This window comes from Oreochromis niloticus, linkage group LG3, assembly GCF_001858045.2.
Source record: "Oreochromis niloticus isolate F11D_XX linkage group LG3, O_niloticus_UMD_NMBU, whole genome shotgun sequence".
Taxonomy (NCBI): domain Eukaryota; kingdom Metazoa; phylum Chordata; class Actinopteri; order Cichliformes; family Cichlidae; genus Oreochromis; species Oreochromis niloticus.
This window is the reverse complement of record NC_031967.2, coordinates 22,212,501-22,233,216: the sequence shown is the minus strand read 5'-3', so window position 1 is coordinate 22,233,216 and position 20,716 is coordinate 22,212,501. Positions and strand designations below refer to the sequence as shown.

The 20,716-nt window shown below is 40.0% G+C and overlaps 1 protein-coding gene across 5 annotated transcripts in view; it reads right to left on the bottom strand.

The window, feature by feature from the left end:
• The window catches only part of poln (polymerase (DNA directed) nu), an 83,400-nt gene that overhangs the window by 26,343 nt on the left and 36,341 nt on the right, over positions 1-20,716 (bottom strand). For 3 of the 5 annotated variants that reach the window (XM_019353503.2, XM_025905394.1, XM_005453115.4), the window contains 2 exons: positions 7,424-7,481; positions 3,005-3,082 (listed from right to left, as the gene is read on the bottom strand). In XM_019353503.2, the coding sequence (XP_019209048.1) occupies positions 3,005-3,082; positions 7,424-7,481 (136 nt within the window). The remainder of the gene's footprint in view (positions 1-3,004; positions 3,083-7,423; positions 7,482-20,716) is intronic. The other 2 variants (XR_002058849.2, XR_002058848.2) reach the window with 1 other exon arrangement.

Sequence of the window (20,716 nt, the reverse complement as noted above, 5' to 3'; positions counted from 1 at the left end):
ATGCCCGCACATAGATGTGAACAAAGTCATGCAGTTAAAGGGCAGTAACCTGAAACACACTGGCTCATATCTACTATTGAACAAAGCGTCAATGGAAAAAACTGGGCCTTTGATCTCTAAAACGTCTGCTGATACTGTAGAAGAGCACATTATGCAACTGCTATTAACATTTTAATTTACCTTCAACTTTGTCATTCATCTGCCTGTTTGATGGTCAAACCATTTGAAAAGCTTCGTAACATATTTGAATGAGGCTTTTTTTTCTTTATTAAAATCTCTGATGAAAAGCTTGCAGAATGGCCAAAAGTACTGTTTTTTATCAACTTAGAAAGCTAAAGAAATTCAAATAAAACCAATCTCATTGTGTGCTTTTAAGAAGGCTTGATGAGGGTTGTAAGCCTGCCTTGTTCTCATCTTGGCTAACTTCCTTTCTTCCTCACTCTGCAGCTCCCACACACCAGCAGACATCTCCCAACAGAAAATAATCGAGTTCAGAAATGTAAAAATAAACAATGACACATCAGATGCACACAGGTTGCTTTGGGAGAGGGAGGATGTTCAAAATGTACTATGAAGAACAGTTTGTTTATCTTTTATGAAATGACTTGTGGATTTTTTTTTTTTTTGGGGTGGGAATCAAAAGACACACACTGCTTTTACAGACTGGAAATTAATATTCAGATACCTTCTGATGCGTTTCATTGAACTTTTTATAAGGACACAGGAAAGGAACAGCAGTTGCTTTCCTGTGTAAACACACACACATGGATACACACACTGTACCAGTTCCAGTTTGGAAAGGACATCAGAGGACATGCAAGTGGTGGGGCTCTGCAAGGCCTCCCTCGGAGGGGTTGTTTCCATGGCAATCTAGCCTCTAAGTCCATGTTTTGGTGTGGGCATGTGTTGGCCTGCTGGCGCGAGCGTGTTAGTGCCTCCCTGCTCTTTGTGTATGTGTGGGATCCTCACTCTTACTCTGCTGCTGTCCTCATGCTAACCCTGTTTTATCTGTCTGGTTATGTAAGTGTGCCACACTGTCAGGACCAGCAGACACCCCGGCTTCCCACAAAGCTCTCCCAGACTGACAGTGTCCCGACTCTGCCCTATTTGCCTGCACAGCTAGATCACCATTGCACCCAGGAGTGACCTTTTAATGCCAGCCGAGGTCATGTCAGCAAAAGAGGGCTGTTTGGGCTCACAGTTAGAAACTTCAACTGAAGTATGGGGCCTGAAGTCAGAACACTGATGCTGCAAATGTTTGTCAGAAAATAAAAAAAGATCAGTGAAACTTGCGTAATGCTTTAGAGTCAGATCTTTGCAACATGCATTAGTTGATAGGCAATTATATACCTGTTGATAAGAAACATGTATAATTAATGTATAATAAAAGATTTAACTAGGAGAGACTTCTCTCTTTAGCTGCTGTAGCTACAAAAAAGCACTTAGGTCAATAAGCACAGAGCTGAATACCAATAAATACATAAATAAAGTATATAACAATTCTAATAAAGTAGCCTTTAATTTGCATTCTTAAAAAGTCTATGAACTTTTACCAGGTAATTCCCGATTCTAAATTCAGAAAAAACTGAGGTTATTGTACTCTGCCCTAAAATTTCAAGAAATATGGTATCTAATCAGATGCTTACTTTGGATAGCTTTACCTTGGCCTCCAGCAACACCATGAGGAGCCTTGGAGTGATTTTTGACCAGGATATGTCGTTCAGTGCAAATATTAAACAAATATGAAGAACTGCTTTCTTCCATTTGCGCAATATCTCTAAATTTAGAAATATCCTGTCTCAGAGTGATGCTGAAAAACTAGTCCCATGGATTCCCATGATGCACTGAGCATTTCTTCTTCACTCAGCATATGTTTATGCATCACTCTGCATTTAAAGATGAATTATTATTCATCTCTGGCTCTTTTGTCCTGTCTTCCTCCCCTCACTCTAACCGCTCACAGCAGATGGCCGCCCCTTCCTAAGTCTGTTTCTATTGGAGGTTTCTTCCTGTGAAAAGAGAGTTTTTCTTTCCCACTGTCGCTTACTGTTTGCTCATAGAGGGTTGTTTAATTGTTGTGGGTTTCTCTGTAATATTGTAGGATCTTTACCTTACAGTATAAAGTACCTTGAGACAACTGTTGTTGTTTGGTGCTATTTAAATATAACAGAATTAAACAAGTGATTTTGTCTAACAAGGGCTTATGATGCTATAATTAACACCTTATCGAGCATAATTAGCACATAATAGATGCTGCTAATGTATGATAATTATCTTGTAAGTACCTACAATGGTCTTATTACAACTGACATTTATTACTGAGACCTTTCTTTATAGTAAGTGTTACTGAAAGGCTTTAATTAGTCTTGTTTTACTCAAATATCTCATTTTAATCTGGGCTGCTGTCAAAACAGATGTTCATACTCTTCCCACTAGGCTAGGCTACAAAAGCAGAACTAATGTTGGCACTACTACGGTGCAGCAATTCTTCCACTCTCTTAGACGTAGTTACTGACTGGCTCGACAGTAAATGCAAAGACATGCCTGAGCAGGTAATTTCTGTCGACTCGAGAATAAATGATGTGTCAAAACATGAGCAGCGATTGAATTGCTCATGTCCTCTAAGTACAAGTACTGGAGATACCTTTGTGTCCAAAGCAACATTTGGTTATTCTGCACTGACAAAGTGCATTTAAAGAGATCCAATACACTGTATGAATCTCAAAGTAAACAGACCTCTGGAATCAAAAACAAATACAGGAAGATAAAGATACCAAATGTCTCTATAATACCATTGTGCATGCACTTAATTAGGTTGAATAACAAGTCGTTCCATGGTGTAGTCCTGTACACATCCACTGGCAAGTAAAAAGGCTGCCGGTTCAATTCCAGCCAGAGACACAAATCCAATTTGGGGTTATGGTATGAAGGTGTAGAACTTCTGCTACCTGCTGTGGTGAGAGGAGCCAAAAAGATTATGGTTTGATACTCCCTATTTTCCCACCTGCAGCAAGAAATGTCCAGCCCTCCTGAGGAATGAACATGGCCCGAGGATGCACAGTCACCACCTCCTCTTCTTTTCCTGTGAGAACCAAACACAGGCGCTGAGGAATACCTCTGTAAATCATCATTTACTGTGAAGCGAGAGCTACTCCAAACTACAAATGTATAACTATCTACAGGTTACAGACTTTTGTCACTTGTCCTCAAGGCTGGATTCAAAACAGGTTTTTGCATTAAAAGTTAATCAGAAAAAAGTGTTTTTATTTACAGAAGGTGAACAAAACTTCTTGCCCAATTAAGAGGAAAAAAATTATAATTCACATTTCGAATGACTAATTATTGTGTTTCCAACTTAATAAAATGTATTCATTTATTATATTATATCACCAATAATTTAGCTTGTTAGATCATTGTTATGTAGGTATAAAATTACCCTTATTAAATTAAATTAAAGTGAAATAAAATCCCAACTGGATCCCACTTTTACTGCACCTGTATATTCCTATTTCCCCATAAACAGCTAATTTAGTTCCTTTTTAATGATCTCATATACTGCTAGCTTAATCTATAAAAACGTAAATATAACATAGATGAACATAGAACATTTTTTAGGTATTACTGTTTAAAAGAGACAGGGTGGCTGCTATCAGAGTGCAGCAAAGTTTAAAAGCAATCTGCCAAATGTAAAGGCCCAGCAGTCCATCTGTATACAGACAGCTTGTTCTTAGCTTAGCTTATCTGTGTTGTGATGTCGTTTATTGATATTTTAATGTGATAATACTGACTTTAAGAAAAACTACTCAGTGAATGCCATCTGGTTTGCTTCACAGGTGAATCTTGGTCTTTTATGGCTCAGTCACACTGGAATAAAAATAAAACCGCCGATTTATTATAAACAGACTGAATGTAACTGCCAAGTTGACACCATTTAATACCAAACTGATGGCAGACTGACTCCGTCTAGCTGCTGTTTTATCGTCATCTTCATGCACCAAAGTTCCCGTCTTTGAAGCAACCATTTCAAAGGCAAGATAAGCCATAATCTTAGTTGTTTTGTGGTCTTAGTCACTGTTTTCCCCAGTGTGACTGTAACATTACTGGACCACTGATCCACTGAGTGTTAATGAAGGTTGTGCACTCTTTGTGCAGTCAAAATGTCAGGCATTTAACAAATAATAATCAATATACTGTAAACCACACAGATGCTGAGCTTAATGCAAATGTCTTTGCCTGCTTCATCACTTCTCCGTCTTGTTAGAAATGCCATGGCTAACTGAATTCAAATTCATTTGACCCACCATATTTAAGTGTAGATTCTCAGTGTGTAATGTAGGGATATCTTTCTCAGCACATTTAAAACCATGAACAAAACAGAATGAAGAGTTTGTGGAGTATACAGAAAGAGACACTCGGAGGAAATGTAAGCAGTCAGCAGCTGGGGCTTTAAAGGAGCAATAAAAACACTTGTATCCGACTTAATGAAGGATTAAGTTACACTGCTGCAATACACCTTTAAGAGGAACCCAATCAGGACCAGTCTATCACAGCCCTGTGCTGAACTGAAGTGCTGACCTTTGTAAGGGAGAAATGATAACAATAACAGCCATCACGCTGTGTGAACCATCACGGCCCACGTCAGCGTGATTAAAATGCCACTAAAGCTGCACACACAGACATGCACGCACGCATACATCATAAACACAAACTGGGGCACTGCTATCCTTTGTGATTAGTGTCTCCACCTCGCACCTCAAGTCACAAAGTGATAACTGATAGGAGAATGACAGAGGGAGGGAAGCAGGGATAGTGATGGAGGAAGAGCGCGGATGATATGAGGGATGTAGCAGAGGCTGAAGAGGATTTGATGACAAGGACCTTTGGGAGCCTGAGTGAGGGAGGAGCAGAGGTGCTGATGTTAGCACCTATGAATCACTCAAACAGGAAGAAATAAAAAAGGCACTGAGAGGACAGAGATAAAGCAATAAAGCTGAGTGCAGCACCAATGGCTGTGACTGACAGCAGCGGTGTCTGTGTCAGTGGTCACGCCAACAGACGGACTTGTTTTAATGTTTTATTCATCATCTTGTGTTTGGGACTCGCCGTCAGCCGGCTGATCTGGTAACTCTGAAGCAGGCAAGGATTAAACTGACTCTCCAGATACCAGATGACCTCATAAAAACAAGGAAATCCATCCTTAAATAGGAGCTGGTAATCTGTCACAAGCCCTTTGCATCACAGTTGCATGAAACAAATGTTAGGTTGAGATGTTCAGTCAGAGACATTATACAAGGGAGAGACAGCAATAAAGGAATGAAGAGAAAATATAATATAAAAGCAAAGACTGTAGTTTTCCCGCCTCTGTCCCCAAAGAGACAATCAACAGCTGGAGTGCTAAACATGAGCAAATTGTGTTGTTGAGCTGACATACGCATTACAGCTTCAACTGTACATCGATAAGTATCTGGATAAAGACTCAATCTTTGTAATTCAGCATCTGTACAGGACCACAGAGGATTTTAATGTTGTAATAAGAGTATTTATTCTGATTCAGTTTCTACACTTTCATCACTTTGTGGGCCCTTAAATTAAAGTTATGGCTCTTTTCCCATTTGTTTAGACAGGGGCCTTGAAAACTGCCCAGAGACATCATAAAGATGGCTGCCAAGTGCCAATCAGGGATTTACTGTACCTGGGTAAAAACAGATTAATTACACTCTATTAATGTGTCGTGAGTGTCTAGTTTAGTTTATGGGATTTGGAATTTAGCAAATCCAGTTCTTTAATAAATAATGGGTGTGAAACTAAGACTATATAAATATAAATGTAATGTAAAGAAATAATGTCTTAAAGGATTTAAGATAGATTCAACATCATTTGTAACATTTTAAGCTGCATTGATATGAAATAAAAAGCACTGATGAACCCTGTTCTGAGCAGAGCTTCAACCTATAATCTACTTATTCTGCCTATAAACTGAAGAAAACTCAAGTTTGGCATCATAGCCAAATTCTGTCATAGAATAATTTTCCTGTAGAGTTGTCAAAAAACTTTCATGTAAACTGAAGACTCCTGCTGTTTTCATGCTGGCAGTTTGAAAGTATTTACCAAATATTATAGTGAGCAGCAAGGGAAAATCACAGTAATTAAAGCTTGGAGAAAGCCTGACAAGAACACTTACTGGAAAAAATAATCAGGTCTAAAATTGGCAAGTGGATGCTTGTGCTCATATGGATCATGAAAGCAATACCACTTGCAGAACTGAGATAGACTGGGTTTCTGTGTAGGATACACTATACAAACCCAAGTTTGTATTTTAGTAATAAATGCAACCTTAATAATGCATCCAGAAATTTTTTTAATGAAAATGTGCTCTAAGAAGGAAAAATATTTCACCTTCTGGTACGTTCATTTGAGGATCTTGGTACTATAAGACACAGTTATGTTCAGAATTTCACAAACACGCATCATTGGCATGAATGTCATGTTACATTTGGGCTTTAATGACTTCTTGGAAGCGCTCTTTTCCCAGGGTGGAATGATTCGCAGCATACAACTTTAATGACTTGGTGCATAAGTTTGAATTTATTTTGATTATCTCTAATTCCCACAGGGTCAAAAGTATACCTTCAAGCTACAACTACAGCTACAACCCAAACACGTTCTGGAGAAAAGTTTTATGTGAGATGTGACAAATATCCAGTCAGAATTAAGCCAGAAGCTTGTGTTGGGTGGGGGTGGAGGGGATATTTAATGAGGTATCAGTGTAGAATGTATGTAGAAATTTGAGCTTGTAAATATTCTTTTGACCCTGTGCGGATATCTGAGAATCCAAAATACATTTAAACTTGTGCACTCAACTCTTTTTTAAAGTCATTTAAGTTGTATCCTGTACTATCATTCCACCCTGGAAAAGAGCAGTTCAACGAAATCATTAAAAACTCCAATTTACCGTGACCTTCATGCCCATGATGAATGGATGTAAACTTCTGAGCTGTATGTCCATAAAACTGATTATCATTATTATTAAATGCAACAAACTGCATTTTTAATTATCCACAGGCTGAAATCAGAAGCGTGCTACAGCTGCAGTCCTGAACTAACAAGCAAAACAAGAAGAGGCTACAGCAGGGGGGTAGTACACAAACATGTAGGAAACACATTTGACACAGTTTGGTAAGAAGGCCTTTGTTACTGCTGCTGCTGCTTTATCGTCCTTTGGGGGTTTTTTTTAACTTGTTCCAGCTTATTCTGCATGCTCCAAAGGAGGTCCTCCTCACTCTCTCACATACACTTGCAATGCATCATTGTCACTTTCTGAGGTGTGTGGGAGGGCTTTTTGCTCTCTCTCTCTGTTATAATAAGTGTGTGTGTGTGTGTGTGTGTGTGCGTGTGTGTTTGTGTGTGTGTGTGTGTAGCATACCTTGGATGTACTGCTTCTTGGTGATTTGAAGTGGCTGCCTTGGCAAGGCCTGGAAGTTCTAGTTCAGGAGAAGACATATTGTGTAAGTCAGATGGAGTTAACTCTAGACCTGTAACAGTGTCTCATTATTCTGGGTCTCCCTATTCCTCTAAGTTATTCTCTGAAGAACCCTGAATAAGATGATCTAACTCTGCCTATGTAGGAAAGGTCAGAGTGCACAGTATATCTATAGGCACTTGGAGCGTGCTTATCAAAGCTACAAAGAAGACACAAGGTAGACAAGTAGTAATGGCTACTTTTGATGTTGTGTATTTTTATGGAGTATGTCACAAATCATCTTTTCATAGTGTTTAAAGGAAGAGTAAAAAGAGTCCAAATCAAAGTAGCAGACTTCCAAAAAGATTCCCAGACTTTTAGTTTCAAGTTTAGATTGAGCTACTATGAGATTGGATCCTACATTTTCCACAAAGCTAACTGGAAGCATATTTTGTTAGGTTATATTTTGCCAGTTATAGTTTCCAACTGGTAATGGTTTGATTTTGGCTTTGATTTAATTGTTGTTTTTATGCTTTAGTGTTCCAGTTTTTCTGCCATGTTTGCTGTGAGCTGTCTTTGTCTGCATGTAAAGTATGTAATCTTTTAGGTTGTTTCTTGTTCTTTGTTTTACTTCCTGGTTGATTGTCTTGATTAGCTTCACCTGTGTCTTGCTTGCCCCTAATTTAGACTCTTCTATTTGTCTTCAGTGTATAAACAGTCCTGTCTTACTCTTTGTCTTTATCTCACTATCATTTGTGTCATCTGTTCTGACTTTCCATGTTTATTACCTCTATGTGTTTTGATTTTTACAGCTTTTTGTTCACCTACAGTTACTTTTTCTGAACTGTGGTCATCAGTATCAATAATGCTTGCTTTTAGTTTTACTCTAAATTTTTGTTGTGTATTTGGGTCCTTGAGACTTTTTTTCTGTGACAAATGCTTGTTGTTAAGAAAATTTATAGCCTATGCTTGGTTTCTCAGATTTGGTTTCTCAGACTTCAAATTAACAGATGCTGTATTTCAGGAAGTTCATGGTTGCAGAAGTCTTTATAGGGTTAGGGTTACATGTAGCTTCTCTGCTTTGCTTCTCAAACAAGTGTTACTTTTGCATCCTGTTGACGCCGTGTTGCCAAAGACTAAACCTAATATGTGTTCTGAATTTGGAGAGTTTAAAGTTATATGGATGTAAGGATTAATGTCACAGTCACAATGATGTTAATGTGACTGGCTGACTACTCATGCGTTCATTATTCAGACTGTTTTCATTAGCCCTCCAACTAAATGTTGACATTTTTTTGATGCTGCAGTGGAGAAAAGTTGAGCATTTAACCTGATGAAGGTCAAATGGACTGAGATGTTGTAATTTATTAAATAAACCAGTAACAAGCAAGGTGGTGTCTGGGAGTTACATTTGATGAATTTTCTAAAAGCATTTGCATAATATTCATGTGCTGTATGTCCTGCTGTCTGGTTAATGTAGTGTTTAACCCTCTGGACTCAATAGACGGGACGGCACGTACGAATCACTGGCTCGCTGAGTCTCCATTTTGACTTGTGTCAAAAATGTGAACTTCAAACAATATAGCAGGTTTAATCTTAACAGTGCAGTTATGTGGATTTTATTAACAGTTTGATGCATGTGAGTTCTATGCCATAAAACAAGATTGAAGCCAACAAAATAACCACGCTTATGTTAACTACACATCTTTTTGTAAATGAAACATAAGCTTTTTAGGGATTTTGTGATGTGAAAATTACAGCGTTAAACCATGTAAAACAATACATAACCAAAATCTGAATCATACTAACATGTTATATTTTAGATCATCTCAATATACATTTGGACTTTGGGTTTTTGCTTTACTTTAATACTGCATTTGCTAGCAACGATTGGTGCTGCTCTCCTATATTGTGGGGTAGGATTAGGGGTTTGCACATATGATCACTTTGACCTCAGAGGGTTAAACCTAGATTTGCTTCCAGGACGCCTAACCTGCAGCAACAAAACACTTAAAATTAAGCAACTTGTTGTGAATGACTAAAATATACATTTGTAACTTTATGGTTGGGAACTTTGCAGACAGGATGGAAAGCTCCACCAGGAGCCTGATATCGCAGTGAATGCAGGCGAGCCCTTGAGTGTCCTTGTCTTTCTCTGCACCACATCACACTACCTCATTTTTATTCCTATAATTCGATGACTCGCAGAAATCCTGTGTAGCATTTATATACTGCTGGCTGCTTTGTTTGGCTAAGATAACAAATAACTGAACGCCAACTTGACTCACCTGCCAACACTACAGAAGTTTTCAGAGACACATTTTAAAAGAGGAAGAGCCTGATTATCACTGGGCTCTTAGCCCACCTGGCATCTGCCCACTGAGTAACATAAGACGCCGTCGATACACACACACACACATACACGCATACACGCAAAATGACACATATAGAGGAGGTTTTTCTTAGCCTGAAGAAGGATGAAACAGGACAGGATGATTTCCCCAGCATGCATACATATAGTTTAATGGAGGGAGTAAAAAAGCAGGTTCAGACTCAGCACTTCCTTTTTAATCCCAGTTAATCCCACTGTATCCACCCTTTGAAATATACCCACACAAACAGCACAGGGTCTGGGTGTGTATGTGTGTGTGTGTGTGTGTGTGTGTGTGTGTGTGTGTGTGTACAAGCAGGGTGCTTGGATGTTAAAGGTTATTATCAAGGACGAGCAGGACTCATTGCACAGAAGCACACAAAAACATTCACACACAAGATAGGTTAACATGGAGAAGGAGGCACGCAAAGTAAAACACACACTAACTGAAACAAGCGCATGTTTCCAGTCATGGTCAGAGTCAATGTTCGATTTGACCCTGTAATGAGCGTGTACGAATGTTAAACACAGAGAAAAAAACTGCTGCCTGCTCATGCCACTAATTAATTATTTAGTAGAGGTAGGGAGAGAGATGGGGGGGAGGACTGCAGTGCCAGAGAGTGGGCAGTGGAAAGAATACATTAGAGGCTGGGCAGACATCAGTGACACACACAAACACACACACATGCTACGAGATACGTGACCTGGAGTGTGTATTTGTGTTGGAGTGAATGGGAAAAGGTGCAAGTAATTAGAAACGTGTCTGCTATGTGGGTGCATTGTCCTGTGACGTGACATGCAGTGTGTCAGGTGTGACTGCTCAGCTTTCCCATCAGACACTATTGCATAGTACCGTGATGCCAGCATAAATCAACACACATACACACACACACACACACACACAATAAAAATCACAGAAAGTAGTGGACAGAGCTTTTCTTCATGTTTCTGTTAGTGCAACACCTCATAAAGACAGCAAACAGACAAAGAAGATTTCCATATGAATGCAAATGTAAAGACTGCTTTTCTACTTTATTCTGTCACTTTATTCTATGCTTTGAAGAACTTTTCAAACATCAAACACACAGAAATGCTCCAATGGATGTTTCAGGGATAATCTAGGGTTCAAAATCTTGCCCAAGGACACTTTAACAACCACAGTAGAGGAGTTAAGGATCAAACCACAGCCCTTCTGACTGGTGGATGACTGGCTCTACCTCCTGAGCCACAGCCATCCTTGATAATTTGCACCTGTTGTGTCACATTTATCGATAAGAGCTTTTCTTGCTGTTGTCGTTTTGTCAAAACGAATGCTGCTTTTTTTTTTTTTTTACAATCAAACTGACTGGATGGTCTTGAAGAGCAAGTTAAACCTGAGCATGTTAAAGAGGTGATGGAAAGACAGAAGAAAGCAAAGACAAAAGAAAATCAAAGAGACAGAAAAGGCAGGAAAAAGAGCGGGGCGGAGATCAGGAGATAAAAGATAGATAAAAGAGAAAAAGACGAACAGAGACAGAGAGAATCAAAGAATTGCAGAGCCGAGGTGCAGGCAGGCTATAGTACATGCGTCACTGCAGCTGAAGAGAGCGGATGAATGAGAAATTGTAAAATATAAAAGAGTCCAGGTCAGCTTCCTCTCCTCACTGCTGACTGTACAGTTTGGAAGAGATGCTCAAACGTATTTATAGACAGTCACCTTCCCCAGCTCTGGTCAGTACATATCATCCATCAATACACACATACACTTACATGGTTTATGCAAAGTTACGCTTGAAACGCGTAACATAATCATAACTAATAAATAACAACGCACCTGTTATTAAACACAGATGCTGCAATTACCTAAGTGCATTCATGTGTGCCAAAGAAATTGATTAAACATTTTACGACAGGCTGATGAAATGTTGCTCTGTATTCGACTTGATGGGAGAGCAACTCCCGCTGATGGCATCACCTAATGGAGAAAAGCTTTCACTGCATCTGGCTACCTGACACTTAAATACAATTTCAAATGTGAATACAGACACACACCTGCTCTGCATGTGGTCTAAGTCATTATCACCCTTACTGTGTCACAAGGGATGGAGATGCAGTTCATTAGCAGACGCTGTAGGAGTCAGACTGAGAGGGCGCGCTCTTGCACCTTCCTTCTAATGTATTCTGCTTTCAGATTGTTTATAATTCACAGCTGAAGCACAGGCGTACAGCAGCACAGCCACAACAGGTATACAACAATAAGCTCATGTATGTGCATTTAAATGCACAGACACACAAACACAGCGGAGACACATTAGCTTTGGCACAGGAAGGCCTGCGTTAAATAGTGGCTGTGTTGGTTCCTTTCCTAATCACATCACTGTGTGTGAATTATACAGAACTGACACACATACTACTGCTGCACACCTACAACACACACATTAAATATTCTACTTTGTTGGTCTCACACATGCATATACACACTTGTAGGAAATAAATCTGTACTATCAACTCCCAAACAGACCAACACGCTTTGCTGTGTTTTCCCTCCTGGGCTCATTGACTACGAATGAGCCACTTAATCATACAGATGTTTGTATTTTTGAGTTGTCTTTCCACCACTGGCACTGTGCACAACATCATTTTTTATTCAACATAACAACCCAGAGTTGGTATTCTTCATTTCCTCCTCATGTCTTGAGCTGGAATGGCCTGAGTGTGAAGCTGAAAGTGGCCCCTATTGGTCCTTCACTGGAGTCTGCATGGATCCTTGAAGGGACCACAATGACACTGGTAACCAAAGCATCTCTCAGCACAGCTGAACTGTGTTATTAAACTAAATGTGCCTGAAATATAATAATGATGGCTTAGTTGAACCTCTAAAAGTAATCAAACCAACGGTAGAGATTTTGACTATACCGTCCTACCACGGTGATGACGTCATCAAGCTGCACCTGTTTTGATCGAAAGCATGGCAGCAGCTGCAAGCATGGAGCTTACAGGTGGGGAGGAGGAGGAGGTGCTCATAAAGAAGACCGGTGCGACGTCGGTCATATGGACCTGGTTTGTGTTTAAGCAGATGGATGTTGAGCAGAAAAATATAATCTGCAAATTATGCCGGGTGACAGTAAAAGTGAAAAGAGGGAATACAAGTAATTTGTTTTAACACCTCAAAACGAAGCACGTTTTGGAATATGAGGAAAACTAAAAACTGCGCCTTCCACAAACGCCCAGTCAGTCAAGTGGAAAGAAAAAAAGTGGCCCTACACACCAGCAGACTGATATTTTCCAAGCCTTTTCCAAAGGCACTCCGTATGAGAAAATGAATCAGCGGTGGATATCACAAATGCCATTACCGTGTACTTATGGTGCCATTTCTTACAGTGGAGAAAAGCAGCTTTAAGAATATGATTAAGACACTCAATCCACGTTACGAGGTACCTAGTCGCAAACATTTTAGCTGAACTGAAATGCCCAAAGTGTAATTTAAAAAAAAAAGTTTTGCACGATAAATGTTCTTAAAATGGCATTCTATACTTTTTTGAAGTGTGTTTATTATTCTGCAATGTATCTGGTGATGTGAGTATGTTCGGTCATTTTGACATATATATATATATATACATATATAGAAGAAAAGAATATATCGTGATATATATCGTTACTGCACATGCTTCAAATTATACTGCAATATGGATTTTAGGCCTAATAAAAGGGAAATTTTTGGGAGGGTATTTTGTTCTATTGACCAGTCATGTTTCAGCAGGTTCCAGTAGCAGGCAGGTAAATAATCCCTGTGGTAAACCAGAGGGAATGTATTAACCAAAATCTAGTCTTAAGTTATGCCTAATGATAACCAAGTTTTTAAATAGGTTTTTATGTTTATCTGCATTTATTCATGGAATAAGTCACGCATCAGATATCCACCAACCGGACAGCCTAGCTCGATCAGAAACCCCGACATATAGCTGATTGGCTACAAGACTGCAACATATTCAATCTAAGTGACTTATTGAATCTAGACATTCAGACCACACTTTTAGGAGTAGAACTGGTTCATACCAGAGTAAATTCAGTATCCACACAAAAAACCTGATCAGAATCATGTATGAGAAATCCTTTAAAGTGTAGTTTTGTCTGTCTTCTTGTTGGTTAATTGGATCTATACACCTAATTCTGGCTTCTGTAATTTCCCACTTTATTTTATCTTTAAACAAAATAGGTTGATAAAGACCTCTTGAGCTAGAATTACAGCTCTGTGTATGTTATACCAGCGGTAGGGATGGGTATTGATAAGATTTTAACGATTCCGATTCCATTTTCGATTCTGTTTAACGATTCGATTCTTTATCGATTCTCTTATCGATTCTTATTTTTAAAAAGGAGAACACTAAGGTCGATTAGCTTAGAATTTTGTTTTATATCTTCTCTTTGAACAAGATAGAAATTTAGGAGTAACATGGCCTTACAAACCCAACAGTGAGATCTTAAGAGATCCAGCCTATGGCTCTTCAATGGGGTGTCACAGGGTCCCTGGGGAAAATTGTAAATGTAAAATAATAAAATAAATATTCTTCTGTAGCAATAACAAAGTATAACATAAATTATTCTGTAGCAATTACACAAGAATATCCAGTACAATTACACATTCACTTACCATCTGCTGTGGCAAATGGCTGCAAGGTTTTGACCACAAACTAGTCACTGCTCGGTGACATTTGGGCCTGAAAAGAGACGCTACCGGTAGACAGCAGCGACAACTGCCAGCGAGCGCCAGCCAGACTCTGTCTGTCTGTCTCATCATGGTCACCTAAATGCACAATGGCAGGTTTTGTAATAAAGCAGATCTCGCTAACATAATATGCACTGTTAGTTGATTAGTTACCTGCCGCATTAACGGGAGAGGACGTGCAAACGTTACCGCTGCTGCTGGGTTGAGATTCACGAGTCCGGAGCGGAATTAAAAACACGACATTCATTTAAGTTCATCGCGTGTTTTGTGAGCAAATGCTTTTGCATATTCGTAGTGTTTCCTCCCTTAATGAAATATCTACTTTGCAAGTATTGCAAGTTGCTCTGTTGTCATCCGTTCTCGTAAAGTATAACCAAACTTTTGAGCGTTTGAGCCGCTTAGACGCCGTGTTTCCTGCCAGGTACGCTCCGACGCGCCGCAACGTGGTGATGTCATTCGGGGCGACTGGAATCGATAAGGGAATCGTTTGCAAAAATGGCAAACGATTCCAAGGAATTGAAACAGTGGGAACCGGTTCTCAACAAGAACCGGTTTTCGATACCCATCCCTAACCAGCGGTCCCCAACCTTTTTTGCGCCACGGACCGGTTTATGCCCGACAATATTTTAACGGACCGGCCTTTAAGGTGTCGCGGATAAATACAACAAAATAAAACTAGTACCGAAAAAAACAAGATTTATTCATAACACAGGTGAAAAGACCCAGGAAAACCGAGTTAACGATAAAAACGATAACAAAATAACGCTGAAAACCGATAAAAACCCTGAAAACCATACATTTCACACCTGAGCCTCAACTCTCACGGCCCGGTACCAAACGACTCACGGACCGGTACGAGGCCCGGGGGTTGGGGACCGCTGTGTTATACCATTTATTCCTTTGTATTAGGTTAATGCAGTAATTTACTACATAACAAGCATGTAATTTTTAAGTGATCAGCTCAAACTGAAGTGATTAGGCTTCTATATGAGTGGCCTGGCACTAACTACACACAGATTGTGGACGCAAATTGAATGAGGGGTTCACTAAAAATTTGCCCTGCACTTCCATGCACGTAAATCTGGCCCACAGTGAGGCAGAGTGCGAGTCTCAGAGGAGCGGTGCCTTGTTAAACAGATGGGGACGACTGAATCACGCTCGTGTGGGGCAATTTAATCACACAGTAGCAGTGTCATGAATCACTGCAGAACACATGCACACATTAAATTACGCAGGCATGTCTGTGCACACACATGACTGCTACGTGCAAGCACAAACATGCTGAGACACAGTGACACTGCAACAAATACACATTCACCAGAATCCATCTGCTCAACATGAGGAGAAAAGCAAACCCCTAGAATAAGACCCATCCACTGGATACTAAGGTGATAGACAGAGGGGCAAATAAAGTTTATTGCATTTTTAAGTTATTTCTCTTAGACTGGAAGTTTACAAGTAAAATCATGTGAAGCCATGCTACTCTCCCAGTCTGCTCTCATTTCCAGGTGCTTACTGGCATTGCTGGATTCTCCAAATTCATTTTTTTCCCTTGATGTCTCAGTCATTATTGTTCAATATGTAGGATCAATGATGAGGTGTCATAATGGCTGTGTGAGGCAGGCAGGAATGGACCCAAAATGCAGGACTCATGGAGATGGAAACTAAACTCAAGAAACTAAAAATTGGAAAACACTTGAAACTAAACTAAACAGACAGACTGGCAGAACACACAACATTGAGGGAGATCACAATATCGAGCAGAGGAAGAGGCAGACACTAAATACACAAGACAAATGAGGGAACAGACCACAGGTGGGAACACAGCTGAACATAGTCTAAGTAACGAGACGGGGAACCAAAACAGAACGTGCTGAACACAGGACAGGAGACTATCAAAGTAAAACAGTAAAACACACTGAGAGGCAGACTGACTAAATACAGGGAACAGAGGGAGGGAGAGACACACAGAGGCATAACTGGGGAAGAGGCGGATAAACATGGAGACAGAGACAAGACTATACATGGGGCATAGAACAGAGGGGAGGCGAGAGTAGCCCAGCTAGAAAAAAAGAGTAATGAAAGTAAATCGTCATGTCTTTTTTTTTTTGGTTTAAAGGAAGATGGGGACGAATAAGATGTTAAGATGTTTACTTGGAGCTCAATCAGCAATGAGCTCCAAGTAAACCTTGCAGTTGACCTTGATCAGATGACTTTTGGCAGTTGTCGTTGCGTTCATGTTCATACAACGGGGAAATATTTTGTATTTTAGTTTATTGTATTACGGTAAGTGTGTGTATCAAATATAACACTTTGTGCACTGTTTACTCTGGTGTGGTCCTTTATTATTTATGTTTATACCTTGGGCTTCTGACGATCCTAGACTCTCTGATACTGGCCTAGTGAGAGTTGGTCATTTTTGCTAATAAACCGTAAGTAGGATTACATAAGACAGAACAAGGGTGAGAGTGAGAAGCAGGACTTACCAGACAGGACAGGCCACACAGAAACATGAGCGGGAAACAGACAAATTAACATGGAGACAAGACTGACTTCAAAGAGAGCTACTACTGCAGGATGCTAGACACAGGAGGACTGGGAATGAGGACAGAAAACCTAAGGCTAGATAACAAACTGAGACCTGGGGATACAAACAGAGATCAAAACTATAACAATTAAACTAGGACTTAAATATTAAATAAACCAGAATCAAGTCTAAAACAGAAAACACTGGTGTATTTTCACCTAGTTCACAACCTTTATCTGAACCAAACCAAACCAAGATAAAGACAAAATAAATGAGTTAAAAAAAGTTCAAAATACAGCGCTCCTAAACAGAAAGTGAAAGGCAGTCCCCAGGCTGACAGACTGCTGATTTATCCACCCCCTGGTTGTTGTGTAAAGGCACTGATGGCAAAGGTCACTTAGTACGTTATTTGGAGACATCAGTGGCATCAGACAGAATGGCAGTACCTGACAGCCTGAGATGAGAACACTGTTGGCAGTTCCCATGATGATTGACAAGCTCCATAAAATTTGAGCACATACACACGTACGTATGATATCAATTAGAAAATCTTAGGTGACTTCCTTCTTCAGTTATCACATTCACAAGATTTTCAGAAAACTTGACCTCTGAGATCGAGGTCACTGATATTCAAACTCGTCCAAGATTGTTGGTAGATACACCTACCATATCACTATCATAATCCTACATCACTTTGTCCCAGTTATCGCTTTCACAAACTTGGGTGTTTATACAGTCTGCCTGCCCGGTGCGGTGATGGAAATGCACCATCAGTCTTTTATGGCTGAGGGGTAAAAATGGAGTCAAAGTGTGATGATTTGCTGGTACTTCTTTTTGTTGGTTAACAAAATGGACACATGTAAGCACAGACAGATACAAAGAAGAGGATGGTTTGCAATACTGCCTGCTATAATTTCAAGTTAAATAAAATGATACAGGTGTGTAGTAGTATATGCAAAAAAAATGTATCCCTGCATGTTTTGCTTTGTGTTTTCAACCACTCTGGTGTCAGCAAAGAACACCACGCACACTTCAGTGAAGTGCTGGTTCAGCCTTGAGAGAGCTGCCTGTGCAAAACACTTAACGACTGAATGCAGAGCGGTCTTAAACAAAGGTTAAACTGCTTGACAAGCCCTGAAGGAAACTTAGTTGGCACTATGGGAACAGACACAGCTGCACAGTCGTAACACAAAATACACAACATCAATAATGCAGCACTTTTCTAATGAATCATCAATCTTGACTGAGATAGACTGTATCATATAATTGTACCCAAGACCCTGGATTGATTAGGTTATGATGTGAGGAGGTAAATGTGCACAATCTGTTAGGGGGGAAAAAAATAGTAATGTTGGCTTAAAAAATTAAGAAACCGTTACTTTGAAGCCTCTGATCCCACTGAGCAAACAACAGGAAAAAAACACAAAAAATGGAAGCAGAACAGAGTGTTTACATCTTTCTTTTGCCCTGGATCTGCATGAGTAAGTGAGCACGTTTGATGCATTTGTGGGTGCCACGACTGTATAAATTTTTCAAACCCATAAAAGGCTTTGAAAAAGAAGAGGGGACACAAAAGGACAGCTGATACAGAGCAGAGTAGATTCAATCTGAACTATGGTTTCCTCTCCTAGTGCTGAAACCAGCAAGACCGAGGGGAGGGGAGGGGGGTGGGATTTGTTTTCTTTGGTTTCACCATGTTAAAAATTATTAATATAAGGGGACGAGTACATGAGGGAAAGAGCGTTAGACAGAAGCAAAGCAAGAACAAGAAAGAGAAAGATGTGGATAGAAGAGCCACATGGAGACTATAAATGACAAAGAAAACGTACTTAAACAACAAGGGAGCAGGAAGAAGTGGATCAGGAGAGTCATAACAAATGAGAGAAGGAAAGACATGGCACAGACACGGGAGAAGCACTGAGGCTCAAACATATTTTTGCTTTGAGCAGATAAAAACAGACGAGCCGAAGCAGAAAAGCCAACTTGTCTCTCCAGCAAGACTCACTTCTCGCTGCGCTTTAAACTCAGCACCAGTTTCATAGCTGTCCTGCTTTCATTCAGGCGCCCCTTTGTTACTGCAGACAGCCTTCACTGTGATTGAACCCACAACAGATGAAAGCTAAACCCCCTCTGCAACGCTCCTCATTTGAATATGTGCGTGTATGTGTGTGCAGAGCGGAGAGTGGCAGAGCAACTTCTTTTTCTACCTTAAGCACCAACTACAAGCTGAACCTTTTTTCCACTAAAAGCAGTGGGATGTGACGTGTTAATGATCACTGAGCGAGTCTTCAATTAACACCCAGCACATTCTGCTCTCCAGTATGATGAGAATAATAATGAGTTGACTTAATTTATGCTGGAATAAGTTTGACTCTGGAGGGTTGAAGTTTCTTCCTTCTTGCTCTCTGATGGAGAAAGATTCTTATTTCAAACCTAGCAGCACAATTTATCACCAAGCTCTGCTACAGACTACCTGACATTTTAAGAAAGATGAAAAAGATATTTGATATTAACTCATATCTGCAACTTTTTCTATGTGTAGCACCTTGTAAAATATTGTGTTTGCATTAAATCAACCAGACTATTACCCAGACTATTTAGATCTGCATTGCTAGAGGAACTAGTATAAGATCAACCATCAGCATGACATGTACACAGGTTCCGAAAATTATTAAGCAGGTGAGAGTGAGTCTGGAGAGGTGGAAGTGTGGTCTGGAGAGAAGAGGAAATCAGCAAGAAGCGAGATAGAATACATGTATGAATGAGAAGGAGACGGTTGGAAAGGTGAAGACGTAAGGAGTAGAGGTAGCGAAGGTGGATGAGCTTAAATACCCGGGCTCAACCATCCAAAGCAAGAGGGACGGCTTAGGCTGAACAGTTTGGAGACAAAGAGAATCAAGGCTGAGATGGTCTGGACATGTGCAGAGGAGGGATAGTTGACATATTGGGCAAAGGATGTTGAAGATGGAGCTGCCAGGCAACAGGAAAACCACAGAGGGGATTCATGGATGTAGGAGGACATGTAGAGGGTTGGTGTGACAGATGAGGACGCTAGGGATAGAGTAAGATGGATGCAGATGATACACTGTGACGACACCTGAAGGAAGCCGCCGAAAGAAGACGTGCATAATCATCATAAGATGCTGATATTTCCTTTTTAAACTGCACTGTAATATAAATGGTAAATGGCCTGTATTTGTATAACGCTTTTACTAGTCCGTAAGGACCCCAAAGCGCTTTACACAACCATTCATCCACCCATTCACACACACATTCACACACTATACTAATACTCAAAGATTGGAGTATATCTTGCTATAAGCTTCTCTGATTGGGTCAAACCATAAACAGTATAAAAGATGGAGGTATTGGAGCCATTGTGACTTCACCCTGAGTTTCTGAAGCCTTGAGCTGAGTCCTTTTATCACTGTAGCTTAGGAACAGCTTTCCTAATGTGTTGCTCCAGTGGAAACTGTGTTTTAGCTTAAAAAAGTACCACCGGTATATCAAAACTGTAAACTGTTGTGGATAATTTTGCACTGTAGGAGTAAGTGCCCACCGTCCACCGTTCATGGCTGTTAAATGAGTATCGCTAGTGTCTGTCAGGCTTTTAGAGCCACAGTGTTGGATTCAGGATGATGGTTGTAGAAAAAA